Source organism: Vicia villosa, unplaced genomic scaffold (genome assembly GCF_029867415.1).
Source record: "Vicia villosa cultivar HV-30 ecotype Madison, WI unplaced genomic scaffold, Vvil1.0 ctg.000060F_1_1, whole genome shotgun sequence".
Taxonomy (NCBI): domain Eukaryota; kingdom Viridiplantae; phylum Streptophyta; class Magnoliopsida; order Fabales; family Fabaceae; genus Vicia; species Vicia villosa.
This window is the reverse complement of record NW_026704990.1, coordinates 1,290,636-1,309,515: the sequence shown is the minus strand read 5'-3', so window position 1 is coordinate 1,309,515 and position 18,880 is coordinate 1,290,636. Positions and strand designations below refer to the sequence as shown.

General features: G+C 32.0%; 1 protein-coding gene across 1 annotated transcript; it reads left to right on the top strand.

Moving 5' to 3' along the window:
• Positions 1-14,925: 14,925 nt before the first annotated feature.
• Positions 14,926-18,500, top strand: LOC131623268 (seed linoleate 9S-lipoxygenase-3-like). The gene is made up of 9 exons (XM_058894267.1): positions 14,926-15,176; positions 15,262-15,548; positions 15,644-15,884; positions 15,977-16,297; positions 16,397-16,593; positions 16,666-16,970; positions 17,049-17,312; positions 17,396-17,787; positions 17,870-18,500. Exons 1-9 carry the CDS (start codon positions 14,975-14,977, stop codon positions 18,232-18,234), a joined length of 2,574 nt encoding a protein of 857 aa, XP_058750250.1. The 5' UTR covers positions 14,926-14,974; the 3' UTR covers positions 18,235-18,500.
• Positions 18,501-18,880: the final 380 nt, after the last annotated feature.

Sequence of the window (18,880 nt, the reverse complement as noted above, 5' to 3'; positions counted from 1 at the left end):
ATCTCTTTTGTATATTTAGCTTGGTGAAAAATCATTTCACTTGAGGTAGGTAGGAATTCCATGCCATGAAAATAAGTTAAGTTCTCCAGATTAGTCATTTCAAATACTTGTTCATCTTTTCCTTGAATTGTTCTGGTTTAGTATCACAACTCTCAATTACAAGAAGATCATCCATATAAAGGCAAATGATCAAGAGATTTTTCCCTTCTTTGTCTTTAATGTATACACCATATTGAGAATCGCATTCTCGGAATCCTTCCTCAATGAAGAATTTATCAATCCTCCTATTTCAAGCTCTTGGGCCTATTTTAGGTCATACAAGGCTTTATGTAACTTGAAAACTAGGTTTTCCTTTCGTATGATGACAAAATCAGAAGCTAGGCCTATGAACACTTCTTCTTCTAAAGGGTGACTAAGAAAAGATGACTTCACATCAAGGTGAAAAAGAGACCAAGATCTGAAGTAGGTCAAAGCAATCACCAATCTGATGGTCTCATGTCTTGCAACTAGTGAGAAGGCTTCATCATAATCAATTCCTTGTCTCTGAAGGAATCTCTTTACCAAAATATGACATTGTTCTTGACAACCTTTACTTCATTCTACGAGACTATCACATCTTTGTTGATGGCTATTTGTTTTGTATAGGGATCAAATATCCTATAGGCTCATGTGTTATGATAGCCCACAAGGGCTATTGGCTTGATCTTGTCTTCGATATTTATTTTCTTGGTATCAGGAACATACTTGTAGCACAAGAAACCAAAGATCTCCAAGTGATCGACACTAGATCTTGATCAGTTTGCCACTTTGTTTTTCCACCATTGCCTTGAAATCTTTGAAGATTTGCATGGCTTCACTTTTGGCCTTGATTAGGGATAGCCACAACATCCTTGAGAAATCATCCAAAAAGGCGATGAAGTACTTTTCCCACCATATCTAGGTACTTCTAGTGGTCCATAGGTATATGAGTGAACAACACCAAGCACTATTACGGAAAACACATTTCACTACGGTTGGTAAATTGATACCATCATGGTTGACCAACCGTTGTGAGGTTGGGTGTGATTGGAAGTGTGTAGTTTGCGAGAAGTGATTATACAATGATTAAACGTGTGAATACTAAACTTAACATGTTTCTCAGATTTTAATCACCACGAAATTTCGATTAGGTGTCAAGCCCAACAAAACATAATCTTAATCAATAATCTCTACCAATTGAATAAACGACAAAATACTTTAAGAATTGAAAACCTAGGCATGCAATCTACTATGACATTTAAATGCAAAAGTAAAAGAGGGAGAGAGAGAGAGAGAGAGAGAGAGAGAGAGAGAGAGGGGCTAGTGTTGAAACACTTCTTAGTTTTGAGGACAACATGTAATTATTCTAATTCCTCTAACAAGTGCACTTACAGGTCCTCTTATTGTTTAGATATCATATATTTTGTTTTAGCTTTAACATGATCTTATCAAAACATTGGCAAAAGCATTTGGTTCAAATGACAGCATATTCTATCCAATCAAAATAAGCCAACGTGCATTTATTCAAAAGAAAATGATCATCTACTCAAAGGACTATCTTCTGTATCCTCAAAGTACACATCCAGCTAAGGCAAATTGCTCATCTACTCAAAGGACTATCTTCTGATATCCTCAAAGTACACATCCACCTAAGAAAGATATTTCTATGCCTTGCAAGTACAAACAGAACTCAAACGGATATTTTCCTACAAGCTTCTATATAACTAGCACCTCTTGCAAAGAAGAAAAACAACTTTGACATTCAAGCTTAATATCATTTTGAATCAAAGTCAAAAAGCTTATCTTATTCATAAGAAAAGGAAGAAATCTTATCACTGCCAAATAGTGAATCATCTTCATATCATCCACTACATATTTTGTATATCCTCAAGAGATATAAAATCTTGGTTGTAACAAAGAAAAAGAAGAATCTAAAGTGAAACTTTAGTGATTGTAAAAGCCTTTTGAGGTTGTGTAAAGCATAACATTTTTATCCCCCTTTAAAGGATAAAAGTGTGAGATATAAGAAAATCTCACTGTGTGTGAGGACTGGACTAACCCTTTTGGTGAACCAGTATAAACCTTTGTGTGTTCTTTATTACCAGTCTTATATTTCATTATATCTTACTCACACACATAAACTAAATTTTTAAGAGGTCACTATTCAATCCCCCCTTTCTAGTGACATTTATTTCCAACTGCTAGAATTTATAGTGCTTCGACTATGTCGTCCTCGCGTGAGTCTACGAGCACTCTTCAATGGTTTCCCATTAGAACCTGCATATTTCCTTTTATTTTAACAAATATTCCAAGAGTTAATATTATCACTAATCCACAATAATGGTGAAGAAAATAAATCTTCTATCTGGATCTTGACTTGTATACAACTTCACGCCAAACTCTTTTACGCAATCTTTACTCGATTAACACTTAAAGAATCTTCCAATATCACCAACATGCTTCAAGCCTTCATATGTAGCAATCAACCATTTGATTCTATATATTCCTTGGGCGATGGATTGTCTGAACATCTAAGAAGAACTCTGCCTTATCTGATGTCTTCCAAACAATCACTACTAAGGCAATCTAGAGAGAAGAACATCCTTCTTTTCACACTGAAATTCGTTAGCACCAATGACAACTCCTCAATCTTGAAAGGACCTGAAAATCTTTACCCAATCTTTAATAACGATTAGTTTCAAGACAACGTCTCCCCTAATCAATCACATATATCTCATTATCAAGATCTGAAAACAAGATTAAGGTTAAAGATGAAATAAATTTGAATACAATGGTTTTGAACTTTTTCAAAATGAGAGAGATTTGATTCACAGAAAATCACAAAATGATTATGAAATACATTACATGAAAAATGTTGGCAAAAGGTTTTATATATGCTTGAGACTAAGCACAAAAATGAGTGGTAAAAGTTGGTTACATTCAAATCAAGAATAATACATGGTTTTAGTCAAATGAGAAAGTGAGTGGAATAAAAGGAAATCATATTTTTTACCCATTTCAGGCTTGACTCGAATCAAGAACAAAGTGTGATTCGAATCAAAGACCCCTTTGATTTGAATTATGTACGAATTTGTATTCGAGTCAACTACAACAAGATCTTAAGAAAAATGTTGAAAATGCTCTAATTCGAAATCTTGCTCAATAGGACCTTAAGAAAAATGTTGAAAAATGCTCTAATTCGAAATCATGTGGAAAATTTGATTTGAAAAAAATTGAGCAGAGGTGACCAGAAATTGATTTATTCAAATCATGCATCAAAACTTGATTCGAATCAAATTGTTTAAAAATCTTTAGTTCACCCCTATTGAATTTGATTTGAATCAGAATGTGTGTTTAATTTGATTTATTTGAATCAAACACAATAAATCTCAATTTTTCATGGTTTTAAAAGTAATTTGAGCTTTTTCTTTGCACCTAACTTGAGTAAAAAACAAATATAGTTTTTATTGCACCGACTCATGCAATTGACTAAGAGCATCTTGATCCAGTTCAAATATAATCATTGATTTATGCATGCTAAAATGAATAATGTATCAATTTCAACCTTGATTCAAAAAGTGCAATCATGAGAGAGGCTCATTAAACGATAATAAACGAAAGCGATAAAAAAAATTAAGAAAAAATTGTATTAGTGGTGTTCCCTCTGCATGTGTTAAGGGCATGCAACAATCTTCCCCTAGGGATATGTAGCTTCAATTCTATCATGAAAATTGACGCTCCTGGATGACCACCTAGTCCATATAATCAAGAGGTACTTGAGGCTCGGGGCGACCACACCCATGACGTACGCAGCATATGTCGGCGTATTGTGGATATTGTGAGATCGAGCATAGAGGTAGGACTTTTTGAGGAATGCATTCCCCAGTTGGCTCTCATAGAAGGCATTATTGCCGAGGCGTGGAATGCCTTGCAGTACATACAGAGAAGTTAAGGGTTAGACACACAATAGTTTATGTTTGGTTGTATTATTTTTTGTATTTTCGTAACAATTTATGTATGGTCGGTATATTTTGAACTTACCTTATTTAATGTCTTACTTTTTTAATGTATGTGTAGTATGTTTGAATCAATCAATGTATGTGTTTTCTAATTTATGGACTAAAATGACCTAAATATAAGTTGGCCTCAAAATGACAAAGTTAGGTCAATCTTGTTGCCTAGACAACATTCAGAGGATTTTCGGAGATGCATCTCCAAAATATCCACTATTATGTGCAATAAACACGCTTCCAATAACTTAAAATGAATTCATGGGGTTTTATGGAGATGCGTCTCCACAAACACCTCAAAAAGTTTAAGGAGATGCATCTTCGTACCACATTTTAAAAAAATGGGATGTGTGACTAAATTATGAGAGTTTGTGTAATTTTAGGTTCGTGTGAATATGCATATTCGGACACTAATCAGAATACTTTTAGGTTTTAAGAGATTTGAGGCACACCCATAAGATGGAAAGAGCATTTTTTTAGTTAAGGTTATTTTTTTAAAGAATTGTTACTCCATACCTCTAATATTTTATTTTCATTTATACTAAATCTAAAAAAAAGATTATACTTTTTCAAATTTAGAGTTTTTTCAATCCTGCAAAAGCTTTTCAAATTATTATAAAAAAGGTTATTTTGAAAATCTATCCGCAATTTATTTTTGAATAAATCTATTTTTTTTTTTTTGTGTGAAATTGTTTGTCGGATAAATGAGTTTTCTGAATTGATTACCAGATTATTTGTAAAAGAAATATTCTGAAAGTTTATTTGCGACTTGTTTGTGGATAAACTTGTTTAATGTATTCTTGAAATTTTCGAATATATACTCACAGTTTATTCGTGAATAAATTTATATTTTCGCGGATAAAATTATACACAAATTTTTGATAAATATTATTTACAGTTTAACCTTTGATTTAAATTGAATTTTCTAAATATTACTCACAGATTAACCACTGATATGGATTAGTTGACCGTGTATTTAAAAATTTACGGGTGCTTTTGATTTATTAAAAAAAAATTAGGAATAGGATAATTTTTTTTATCATGTTTGATGACAAAATATATGGCAAGGAAGACAAAAATATGAATTTTTGTCTCTCACTAAACAATGGAACAACATTTTATCTCCATAATAAATTATCAAAAAAATATAAAAATACTATTTTTAATTTGTCTCTCTCATATTATTTAATATTTTAATTCACAAATATAATATTAATATTTTATATTAAATAAAAATTATATTATTTTTATCCAATGTATAGATATACCAAATAAAGTAGAGTAAACAATTTTCTCTCTTAATCTTTTCTCTTCTCCTTCTCATTATTTTATATCATAAATATCAATATTTTATATATTAATAAAAATATTAAAATAAAAAGTTATATTATTTTATCTGATACACAACATATCAAACACAATAAAATAAAACAAATATTTATTTCCTCTTTTTCACTATTTAATATTTTAATTTATAAATATTAATATTTTATATATTAATAAAGAATATTAAATCAAAAGTTGTATTATTCTGATGATGTATAGATATATCAAATAAATAGAGAAAAAGTTATTCAATATATTGAACCATTGTCAAACACAATTGTTCTGTACTGTCTAGCAGTGGCGGAGCCAGGAATTTTATATAGCCTGGGCAAAAACTTTACACCATTGATTATTCATCTGTTTTAATTTTCACACCCTATTTTTACTAATTTTGTCCCCTGATTTTGTCTAAAAATCAACTATTAAATTGGGAGCAGTACAAAGAAAATAAGGGTTGAACCCGGGCGCCTGTCCGAACTAGCTGGGCCTTGGCTCCTCCCCTGCTGTCTAGTACCGTTGTATTCAGTACTTTTAATTTTTATTTTTCTATAATTATTTAAATTTAAACCCACAAATAAATTGAAAATATGTTTCCAAAAAAAATAGATTTACTCATGAATAATCTAGAAAACTTGTATAGGACAAAAATTCTATAAATTTGAAACAAAAAGGTTAATGTTTTTTAGATTTTGTATGATGAAGGTAGGAGGGAAACTGTAAAATATTGTTTCTTAGTTTTGAGAAAAAAACAAAAAGGCATGCGCAACTTTATTATGAATATAGATATTGACTTATCTATGGATCTATTTTGCAATAAACTTTTAAATAACTTGTAAGGCTTTTTAAAAATATTTCATTATTAAGTAATGAAATCTTGTTAGTTTGACTTTGGGTGGTCGAAAGATCTACAAGATCTAATGATTGATTATTTAAAGAAACAGATTGAAAAGCAATCACATGAAGTGTAAAAGGATGTTATACCATCACCTAAGAAATTTAGCGATGGTGAATACGGTGTAAAAATATTTATATTAATAGTAAATAATAATTAATTGTTTATTTAAATTCAATTGTGTTATATTTAAGTTTAATTGTTATGCATTGTAAAAAAAAATTATACCATCAAATTATTATAATTATTCAATTTTATTATTTTAAAAAATATTCAAATAAAATTAAATATTTTAAATTAAATAATATTTATGATTAATTGACAGTATATCTGTCAGTATATTTCAATTTTCAAGTAACTTCTTTGAATTTTAAGAATTTCACTTTTAAAACACAACTCTTAACAAATAATTGATGAAGAAGATAAATGAGGGTGTTTTTTTAAAAGCGCTATAAATATTTTATTGGTAAAATTTTCTAAAAAATTAATAAAAAAAATTATATTAAAAATTCTTTTTGTAAAAAAATTATATATTTTTAAATGCATGAAAAAAAAGTGTTTTTTTAAGAAAAAAATCTCTTATTTTTTCATTAAAAAGATAGTGCTTTTGACCAATAAAAATTGATCTCCTTTTTTGTTCTAAATATTTTTCTTAGACTACTTGTATTCATACATTTAGAAAGTCAACATCACATATAAAGACACGGAGATGCGAAAAAACAGACAAATGGTTCTCAACTATCATCAAAGTCGTCTTCTATCGCATAAAAATCAAATACGATTAAACAGTAGTTAAATAGGACCTCATAAAATATTTATCAATATTAAACCTTAGAAAAACATGGCCTTATTATGTTTCCCAATTTAAACAGTGGATAATATACACATGACCTCTGAAAGCTTAAGATGGCCCTGGTTGTCAGAATCTTCTTTTCGTTCTTTCATTTTTGTGAATAGGTGTCTATTCACTTGTCAATCTTTGTCTTCACATGATTTAATTGTTTATGTTATCGTTAATCTTCATCTTTCATAGATAACTTTGCTTACCTCAAGCATCTTTTCATACTAGATGTACTTTTTTTGCTCGAGCAAACTCTTGAAGTTTTTGGCCTCATTAATATTTACACCCTCTACAAACTTTGATCCTTTATAAATTCCCAAATTGAGTAAATACTTTTTCATTTTTTTTCATTTGTGTTTTTTACTAGGGAAATTTCCTTGTCAAACTTGTCAATGTGGGATCTTAGTTATTTGTCCATCTTCTTCTTGATCCCCCCAGGCTCTCTATTAATTTTGGTTGCCTCTAAGATTCAGTTAAGTGGGTCATGAAGCATTTCTACAAGTCGCCCTTAGAGTTGATATAATCAATTTTAAGACCTTTAAACCACATTATTCATCCCTCCTTCAACGTAAGGACGAGAAACTTGCATTTCTATAGCCAATTGGCACCCTGGAGAGTGAGGAGGGTGTCCACGATTTAAATGTGGTTATCAGGGTTCGTTGTCCCATCGCATGATCTTGTTCCTATACGTTTTTGCATACTCATACGGATGGATTTGTCGTTGATCCGAGGAGTGAAAGCAATATTCCTTGTGGTACCCTCTTTTCCCCCAAGATATTTCTAAAGATGATGATGGTGTTGAAATATATGTCGTTTGTCATGGTGTCAATGGTGCCTGCTGAACTTTGAAGGTGGTTGTCTTCGTGATGATGGGGACCTGGGTTTTCCTAGAACATGCTTATTACTCATGGCTCTTGAGGGAGTGGAAACCATTGGAGGGGGTGGTCGTTGACTTTATCATTGAATAAAGTATTTTCCATGTCTAGTTGGCTTAAGCTCATATTTATGTGTCTCATGGACATTACATAGGGAGATTTTTCGAACTTCCGACTTGTATCAATCTCTCGTTATATTGATCGATGACATATAATTGCCTCTGGATTGAGAGGAAGAAGCCTCTTAAAAATTGTTTGTTTTGTGGTTTGTCATTTGAACTCTAGAAACCTTTTTGCCTTGGGAAGACCCATAGTTTGTTGTAGTAATGGTGGAACTCCATGGGGTTACGACGAAGCACTTAGCCCATATTAAGGTTCTTTGTTAACCCACACAACCTCGTTAGCAATATGTAGGGCGAGGTTGGATGTTTTTTTCTAGTTATAGATCATTTGCTTTTGGGATTCACCATCAGATCATGGTTAGATGGAGTCGTGGAAATGTCAGAAGACGATTTCAGCATATGACACCAAATGATCTAATAAGGACCTTCTTCTTCAAGTGTTGTAGATGACAAAGGATATGATGACGGATTATGGAACGACCTTCTAGCTTTGTTCGGGGTTGGGGTGTACTTAGAAACTCTTTGTGATCGAGTCAATCTTGGTCATAAGTGTGAGATTTTAGGTTATAGAATAATTTGTACATGAGACTAATTGCAATCCATTTTTAGAGTGGATTTTTAGGGTTTTAAGGTTATATACCTTTTGAATAGTCACAATTATCTTAGAGAATAGATGTAAGAAGATCCCTTAGAGTGCAATCTAATGTTCATCATGATTTTGCCAACTATGATAAAATATATTACTAGGGCAGGTCCATCTCAAGATTCTGAATTACAAGAACCTCCTTAGACACTTTGTCATTTGTTATGATATTAGAGTGTGACTACTTTGTAGATCTAAAATTCTAATAGATAAGTTGTTGTCATTGTCTAATGTTACCAGAAATGGACGTATTGGGTCTTGACCTATACCAAAACAAATACGAGTGCAATTTTTCTATATTTTTCATGTAAATATAAAAAAAAATCTATAAAAAACATAAAGATTTTTTAATTCTTTTTATTTAAATTTAAAATTTAAATGAATATAATTTTTTTATACGAATAAAAGATGATAAAATATCTAGACTCAAAAGAAAATGATGATAAGAAATCTTTTCAAGCTTAATCAAAATTTTTTGCGTTCGAACTCAACCTTGAATGTGCACTAATTTATATTATCTTAAAGAACAATTTTGTCATTCATTGTGTTTTTTTCGACTCAAAAAATTAATCTTTATAGTTGTACACATAAAATACTTTATAAAATAATTGATAAATGGAATACGCCACTGATAAAATATTCCTCTGAATTTAGTGTCACAAGTAATTGTAGCTATCGTTTAAAAATGTATAGCTCACTAGAGACAAATACCCACGTTTATTAAATGTTACTTCCCAAAGTTATATAAGTTTCAAGTCAACTATTAACTTTTCCTCTATATGATATAAAATCAACTATCAACATAGTATCCGTCACACACAAAAAAAAAAAAAAAACTATTATCCTGTTTTTCCTACAAAAACAAAACTATCAACCAAGTCACCATGCAATTAATTAATGTTATTGTTAATATGATTTTCTTGATAAAAAAAATCAACCACGTGAACCACGATTCTCGCAAACATGCATTTTTCTAGTGTGCCTTGTCGTCATTCAAAAAACTAAAATATACTAACAACACTCAACAATTATTGACATTAATTATAGTAAAAATAATAATGGACTGAACTGGACGTTAGAATAATAATAATAATAATAATAATAATAATAATAATAATAATAATAATAATAATAATAATAATAATAATAATAATAATAATAACAAGGGTCTTGCTAACTAGTGCTCTCAGGACAATGGTTAAACATTCCAAAAAAAAAATATTTTATAAAAAGTTTAATATTTCAATTTACTATTTTGGAATACTTGACCATTGTCCGATTAGTATTTCCCTAATGATAATATAGTTCTTCTAATTTGTGTAGAGTTGCGTTTAGTATTAGCTTTTCATCTTTTTATATAAATAAATTAGCATTCATAATTAAAAAAAATTGATTTAAAATAATAAACATATATAGTAACTTTTAAATTAGCATTCATAATTAGCATTCATAAGTACTTATACTTGTACAAATTTTATTTATAAATTAAATTTACAACTAAGGAGTGTGTAGTACATACACACTGACTTTTTTAAATTACAGGGTTATAATATTATTTTTCAATCTAGTATTGCATGATTATTAAAGCATATTAACAAAATATATATATATATATATATATATATATATATATATATATATATATATATATATATATATATATATATATATATATATATATTGTGTGATATTTATTAAATGAACGATAAATATTTGTTTAAGGTTAATAAATATTCAATAAATACACTTTAATATTTTGTCGATTATGACAAAAAATAAAATAAAATTATTTCTTTTCACATATTCTTCGGTTTCAGCTTAAAACCGAACTGAATAAATTTTTTAATTAAAAAAATTACATTGTTTACATATAATATTAAAATATAGGGTTAAATATGTTTGGGGTCCCTATAAATATGGCAAACTTCAATTTTAGTCTCTACAAAAAATTTCTTCAAACAATGGTCCTCATAATATTTTCCGTCCTTATTTTTGGTCCCTCCCGTTAAATTCTACTAACGGAGGCTTACGTGGCACGCCATGTGTCACGCCACGTCAATTAAAGTTAATATTAAAGTAAAAGAGACAGATTGTGGGGGTTTTAAACCTCCTTTAAATAACTTAAAAAACAATAATTTTTCATAATTAAGGAGCTTTATTTGTTTTAGCCATCCTTTAGCCTTATGAGCTGCAGTAATGTTATGATTTGAATATCAAGGGCTCATTAGTATTGTTGTAGGCCAGGAAGATAAATTTAGAAAACAAAAATATACAACCTAATTCAAACACAAAGTGGTCCAATCTAGTCGTATGAACAAAATAATAATGGAAAGTATATGCACAACATGTTCCAAGTTTCCAACACAGAGACAGAAGACTTCAAGTATTAAAAGTAAAGAGTATATAAAAAATTCATCAAAAGAGCTTCAAAGAAAAATAATTCAGTATATTCAAACATATATTACTAGGCATCATTGTTCCGCTTTCAATTGAATATACTGAACACAAATTAATCATTTGAATCATCATATAATAAGTCATATGGATATTCTTAATTACATGTATTTAATTGAAGAAAAGGAATATTAACTACATCCAGTTATTTAATAAGCTTATTCTTTCGGATTCTAAATATAGTTATAGAAAAATGAAAAAGTTGGATTAACAAAAATTGATGTGGCAATTTTATTTATCCAATTATTTTGCAAATAAAAACATAAACCTCCACGTTACTCCACCGGAGAAACCCTTGCCGTCACCGAGAAAAAGAAACAACACAATAACCTTCAACTGAAAAAATGGAGGACAACACTGAAATGAAGAAGGAAGATCAATGAAGGGGAATTAAAAAACATAACCAAGTTTATCATATAAATAATAAGGAACTGTGAAAGGGAAGATATAGTTGACAAGGGCTTTGGTTAATTAGAATTGTAAAATTCTATTTTCTTTAATTTATTTATTTGATATAATTTATAAAATGAAATTGTAGGAAAACCTTCCTTACCTCAACTCAGTGACTTGGACCATGGAGAACCGTGAAAGGATAATTTTATTGGAGCTGCAGTGGTAATGTTTGGAGCTGCAGTGGTAATGTTTTTTTAGTATGAAAGGATATCCTTATAATATATGTAATGTTGTTATAGTATGAAAATATATCCTTGTAATATCTATTTTCTTTTATTGCTGCAGGATTATAGCAAGTCTCCATTATGCGAAACATAGCTCAAGTTTCAGCTCACAAAGGATACACTTGAGGTGATGGTGAGATCCATGACATGCACCAAAAAGTTTGTCCGAGTGAAAATTTAATAACTACTGAAAAAAATTATGTTTACTTCACATACCATAAGCTTGAGGGTTGTTAATAAAATCCATGCCCATTTGATGTGCATTAGCAGCAATGAAAGCATCAAAACCAATCTCTCTATTGAGTCCTTTAATCATTTCAACAAGCTGTGGATTATATAAAGCCGCGGCTCGCTCGAGCTCCACGTCACAGTCGCCATTTTTGCTTCTCAAGGCTAACTTAGCAGGCACACAACCTATTCGTCCCGTACCCGTTACGAGAACCTTACGAGCTCCCAAATCATAAAGTTTCTGTACATACATGGTTATTTTTTTTAGATATATGCTATTTTTTCAGTTATTTAAAAGGGGTTTGAAACCCCTGCAATCAGCCTCTTTTTCTTTAATTCTGCTTTGCCTGACGTGGCGAGACATGTGGCATGCCACATAAGCTTCCGTTAGAGCAATTTAACGGGAGGGACCAAAATTCGTGACGGAAAATTTTGTGAGGACCAAAATTCGACGAAATTTTTTGTAAGGACTAAAAGTGAAAAGTGCAATATTTATAGGGACTAAAAACTTATTTAACCCTAAAATATATTGTTACAATAAATTCAAGTTTTGACAAATATTTGCTCTTATTACTAGAGAACAACAAATCTTTGTTGTTATCCAGATTAGTTTTACACCCTTTGTTCTCCACATACACTCAATAACTTATCCAACTTTTGATTAGTTATCTGTTCTAAATATGAGAATTTTTCCCGCACTTGCATTCCATCACAGAGATATGATGTTCACGAGTGTTTTCTAGAGCAAATATTTTCATGAGAAATGCTTTCACAAGAAAGAGAACAAGATATACCTTCTGATTAGCAATATCTTGAGCTGATTTTATTGTATACTACTCCGGCCTGATTTATAAGCAAAAGTGCTCTTTTTAGGTTCATTGAATAATGAATGTATCTAGTCTACATAACAGACAAGATACATTTATTATTCAATGAATCTTAAAAGAGAATCTTTGCTTATAAATAAGGCCAGAGGGAGTACCTTTTGATTAACAACATAGGAAAGTTAACTGAAAACAACAACAACATCAACATCATTATGTGGAATATATTGCAAGGGTAGGAAAAATGTTTTCTTCAAGATAGAAAGAAGAATATTGAAGATTTTTTCTATCTTACAATCCATCCAAAAGAGTGATGCGTATGATTTTGGAGTGGCTACATATAAGTTAGATTTACGTAAAAAAATTATTAACGAGTACTTTTATAATAAAATTTGATTATATATTCCCTCGATTATTAGAGAAACCGAGGGAAAAGATTTGTAAAATAAAGGCGTCTTTTTGGTTCTAAATAAAACTTAAAATTGCAGGAGTTAGGAATTGAAGTTCAAACCCTTAGCAGCCTTATATGACAGTTTTGTTTAAAACCAAGGTATAAGGTTTCTTCTTTTCTAAAAAATGAAAGCGTTATAGGTCATTTGACCTCGAATTTTCAATAGCCGAGGTGAATGATTTGTCATGAAATGTATTATTTGAAGTGGTGGTGGCACCTCCTAGAGGAAATCCTTGCCACCCTTAGGGCAATACGAATAAATTATCTAAAATCCCAAGAGAAACTATGAGTTTCACCAAGAGGTACCAAACATAAAAATATCACCATGAGGTCCAACGCCTCGCTTGAGGGACTTGCAGTCTCATCATTCAGGCCCTATATAACTTTTCCTGAGGGACTAAGACTCCTAGGATATCTAAGATCCTAGCTTAAGAAACATAGAGCTTTACCGGACAGGACTATGCATCAAAAAATCGCCCGAGAGACGCGACTAAAGTTAAGCCTAAGAGACTTAATTCTAAGTCTTGTTTGAGAGCTTGATAGAATTCCAGCCCGAGAGGTCCAACGTCTCGCCTGAGGGACTTGCAGTCTCATTGGTCAGACCCCATATAACTTTGCATGAAGGACTAAAATTCCCATACTATCTAAGATCTCAGCCTGAGAAACTTAGAGTTTCACTAGGCGGGATCAAACATAACAACTAGTTGACTACCTTACCCTAATACACTTAACAGCTAGGCGATATCTCAATTCTAAATTAGTACTCCCTCAGTTTTTATTATAAATCTCTTTAGAAAAAAAGTTGTATCAAATTATAAGCCACTTTATATTACCAATGAATCATTAATGTTATTTTTTCTATCATATCTTTATTTATTTATTATTCACTGTTCTTTCAATTCCTTAATTGTATCTTTCTTATTTAATTAAAGAAGGACAAACCAATCATTAGTTGTTCCAGTGGTGATTGGCGCTGGACTTGGTAGGGAGAACTACGGTTCGATCCCCTGCAACTGCGATCGGAAGGGTGATAGAACCACTTGATGCCAGAACTCGCCCCCGAACCGGACTAAACCGGTGGTATAAAGCCAAAAAAAAAGGACAATTTTTATTTTAAAAAAAATCATAATTTCTTTTTTCATACAATAATGATCACATTTTTTTTAATATATATGAAAATGTCAAAATAATTTATAATAAAAAAAAAGATGAATTGTTTTTTTAATAAAAACAACACTAATTACCACTCACCTTTACAACCTCCTTCCTCCAATTAAGATTATAAGGTCATCGCTAAAATAAGTTGGTTCAGTTGGTAAGAAGTTGACTCACACAAGCAGAGATCGTGGATAAGCCCTCTCTAAATCCCTGCTCCGATTCGGACGAGTCCAAAGAGATTTCTCACCACTTCCAATCCAAGAAATGGGTGAGTTGACAACCTAGCACACTTAGCAACTAGGGAATATATCAATTCTAAACTAGTGTTTTTTTTTTTAATAAAAAAACACACACACTAATTGTTCTTCTATAAATACCCACCAAGGTTACTTGACTTTCTCACAACCCTCCTATCCATCTTTAGCAATTGTGTTTTGCTTGACTAAAAACCAAAAATGTCCTTCATATTTGGAGGTGATAAGATCAAAGGCACATTAGTGCTTATGCAAAAGAATGTGTTGGACATAAACAGTTTAACAGATCCTGCAAAGATTCTAGATGGAGCCTTGGATGGTTTTGGATCCATACTTGATACTCTTACTTCCTTCTTAGGTTCATCCGTTTGTCTTCAGTTAATTAGCTCTACTAAACCTCTATGTAAGTTTTCTTTCGAATACAGCGCAGTTTGTTACCCGTTTATCTTTTATTTCTGTATAAACTTTTAAGCTTAAATATTTTGTAGTAAGTGGAGAAGGAAAAGTGGGAAAAGAAGCTTATTTAAAACAAGCAATTACCAATTTACCAACCTTGGGAGACAAGCAAACTGCATTCAGCATTGAATTTGAATACGATAGCAGCTTCGGAATTCCTGGAGCATTCAAAATCAAAAACTACATGTCAACTGAATTCTATCTTGTCAGCTTAACTCTCGACGATATTCCTAATCTTGGAACCATTCACTTTGTTTGCAACTCGTGGATTTACAACGCCAAGAAATACCAAACCGATCGCATTTTCTTCGCCAACAACGTAAGAGTGGTCTACATATCTACCAAATAGTATTGGAATTTGATTTTTCTTTTATATATATTTTAAAAAACTTAATTCAAAAACATATGTTGCAGGTTTTTCTACCAAGTGATACACCGGCTCCGTTGGTCTACTATAGACAATTAGAGTTGAAGACTTTACGAGGAAATGGAACGGGAGAGCGTCAAGAATGGGATAGAATTTATGATTACGATGTTTACAATGATTTGGGCGAGCCTGATAAGGGTCAAAGCTACGCTCGTCCAATTCTAGGACGATCTAGCGACTATCCTTATCCTCGTAGGGGAAGAACGGGGAGAAAACCTACCGCAACAGGTTATATACTTAACAGATCCTAATCTTCATGTCTTATCTCATTCTTGATGATATTTTTACTAATAGTTTTGTATATTCAATTATGTTAACAGATCCTAACAGTGAAAGTAGGGGGAATAGTGTGTATATTCCAAGAGATGAAGCTTTCGGTCACTTGAAATCCTCGGATTTTCTTGTTTATGGACTTAAGTCTGTTTCTCAAGATGTAATTCCATTGCTACAATCTGTGTTCGACATAAATTTCACACCAACCGAATTTGATAGCTTTGATGATGTGTTTGATCTATATGAAGGAGGAATTAAGCTACCGACCGATATAATTAGCAAAATTAGTCCTTTACCAGTGTTATCAGAAATCTTTCGAACCGATGGTGAAGAAGTCCTCAAGTTTCCACCACCTAAAGTAATTCAAGGTATATCCTACTCACCTTTTGCAAACTTGCGAGTAAAAATTAAAAATTTTACTTTGTTTAACGAAAAAATTATTGACTATTCGATATTATTTTGAGTAGTGAGTAAGTCTGCGTGGATGATTGATGAAGAATTTGGAAGAGAGATTGTTGCTGGTGTAAATCCGGGCCTAATTCGCGCCCTCCAGGAGTTTCCTCCAAAAAGTAAGCTAGATAGTGCAATCTATGGTGATCATACTAGCACAATAACCAAAGAGCAGATAGAGCTTAACTTGGAGGGTTTCAGTACTCTTGATGAGGTAATGATAAACTATTATATGATCCATTGTTTTTGTTTCTTTATAGCCAAAATTGACCAATTTTTTTATCAGGCTATACAAAACAAGAAACTGTTCTTGCTAGAACACCATGACGCAATAATTCCATATCTGAGGCTAATAAACTTAACTTCAACAAAAGCTTATGCTTCAAGAACCATTCTTTTCTTGAAAAGTGATGGAACTTTAAAGCCTTTAGCCATTGAGTTAAGCCTTCCACATCCTCAAGGAGATCAATTCGGTGTTGTTAGTAATGTTTACTTGCCTGCAATTGAAGGTGTTGAAGCTACAATTTGGCTACTTGCCAAAGCTTATGTTATAGTAAATGACTCATGCTTTCACCAACTTGTCAGCCACTGGTATATATACAATTCGTCGATGAAATGTATTTTCGCGTATATGAATTGGCTATGAATAACTTTTCATGGATTATGCAGGTTGAATACTCATGCAGTTGTTGAACCATTTGTGATAGCGACGAATAGGCAACTTAGTGTGCTCCATCCTATTTATAAGCTATTACATCCACATTATCGTGATACGATGAATATAAATGCACTTGCTAGACAATCCTTAGTCAATGCAGATGGTATTATTGAAAAGACATTCTTGTGGGGAGGGTATGCTATGGAGATATCATCAAAAGTCTATAAGGATTGGGTTTTTACAGACCAAGCCCTACCCGCCGATCTTATCAAAAGGTAATTAAACTTAAGTGATCGTGATTTTCTCAGAACTAAAAATATATTTAACCGTTACAACTATTGTACTCTTGTATATTTAGAGGAATAGCGGTTGAGGATTCTACTTCGCCTCACGGTCTTCGTTTACTGATAGAGGATTACCCGTATGCTGTTGATGGGCTCGATATTTGGGATGCTATTAAGACGTGGGTGAAAGACTATGTTTCGATATACTACATAACGGATGACAAAATTCAGCAAGACTCGGAACTCCAAGCTTGGTGGAAAGAAGTTGTAGAAGAAGGTCATGGTGACAAGAAAGGCGAGCCGTGGTGGCCTAAATTGCAAACTCGCGAAGATTTGATTCTTGTTTCTAGTATTATCATTTGGACCGCTTCAGCTCTTCACGCAGCTGTTAATTTTGGACAATATCCGTATGGAGGGTTCATATTAAATCGTCCAACTCTCAGTAGGCGATTAATGCCTGAGAAAGGTAGCGAGTGTTTTGTTTTAGTCTCTTTAAAATTTGTTCGTATTGAAATTAGTCTCTATAATATATATTTTGCATATTACAGGTACTTCTGAGTATGATGAGCTAGCGACTAACCCTCAAAAGGCGTACTTGAAAACAATTACACCAAAGTTTCAAACTCTTATCGATCTATCGGTCATAGAAATCTTGTCAAGGCATGCTTCTGATGAGTACTACCTTGGACAAAGAGACAGTGCTGAGTATTGGACTTCTGATACAAATGCCATAGCAGCTTTCAAGAAGTTTGGAAAAACATTAGCTGAAATTGAGGGACAACTCATTCTGAGGAACAACGATGAATCATTGAGAAACCGAGTTGGGCCGGTTAGCATGCCTTATACTCTTCTTTATCCTTCAAGTGAGGAAGGACTTACATTTAGAGGAATTCCCAACAGTATCTCAATCTAAGAGAGTGTTGCTACATATTGTGAATGATTGTGTTGTGGTTTGGAATAAATTGTGTGAGAGAGGGAATTTCAATTCCTTATCACACCACTTGTGTAAAATTGTGTGTTTGATTATTGCTTGCTTGTTCATATGACAATAATGTAAACAATGATGTTTTTATGTAAAATGTTGTATTTGCAGTTTGTAAGGTGGAGTTCTCAAACTTCTATCTTGTAAAATATTTTGCTTCATGTCATATTATTTGTTTATAAAGTACAGATTTTGGATTTAAGTTGGTATCATGTCATAGTATTTTTTATGGATGATTTTGTTTAATATTTCATCCTAAACACACTATATCCCTAGGAGAAGTTGGTTGCATGTCTCTAACACACTCAGGGGCACCCCAACACAATTATTTGGGTCCTCGACTCCATTTCACATCCTATTTGCTCACATTGGAGGGAATTCATTTGCACAAACTTTCCGTGGTGATGTCTTTCCAGCCTCATCGACGCCAAAAATTAGGAGCGGTGTTGCACCAGAGACCCTCGTGGTATTTCGTAAGAATTACTAGTCGATTCTCACAAACGGCGTCATTATTTCAGATCAAAATCAAATTTATATAATATGAATTATGATGATGGACTCCTATAGCAGTGATGTG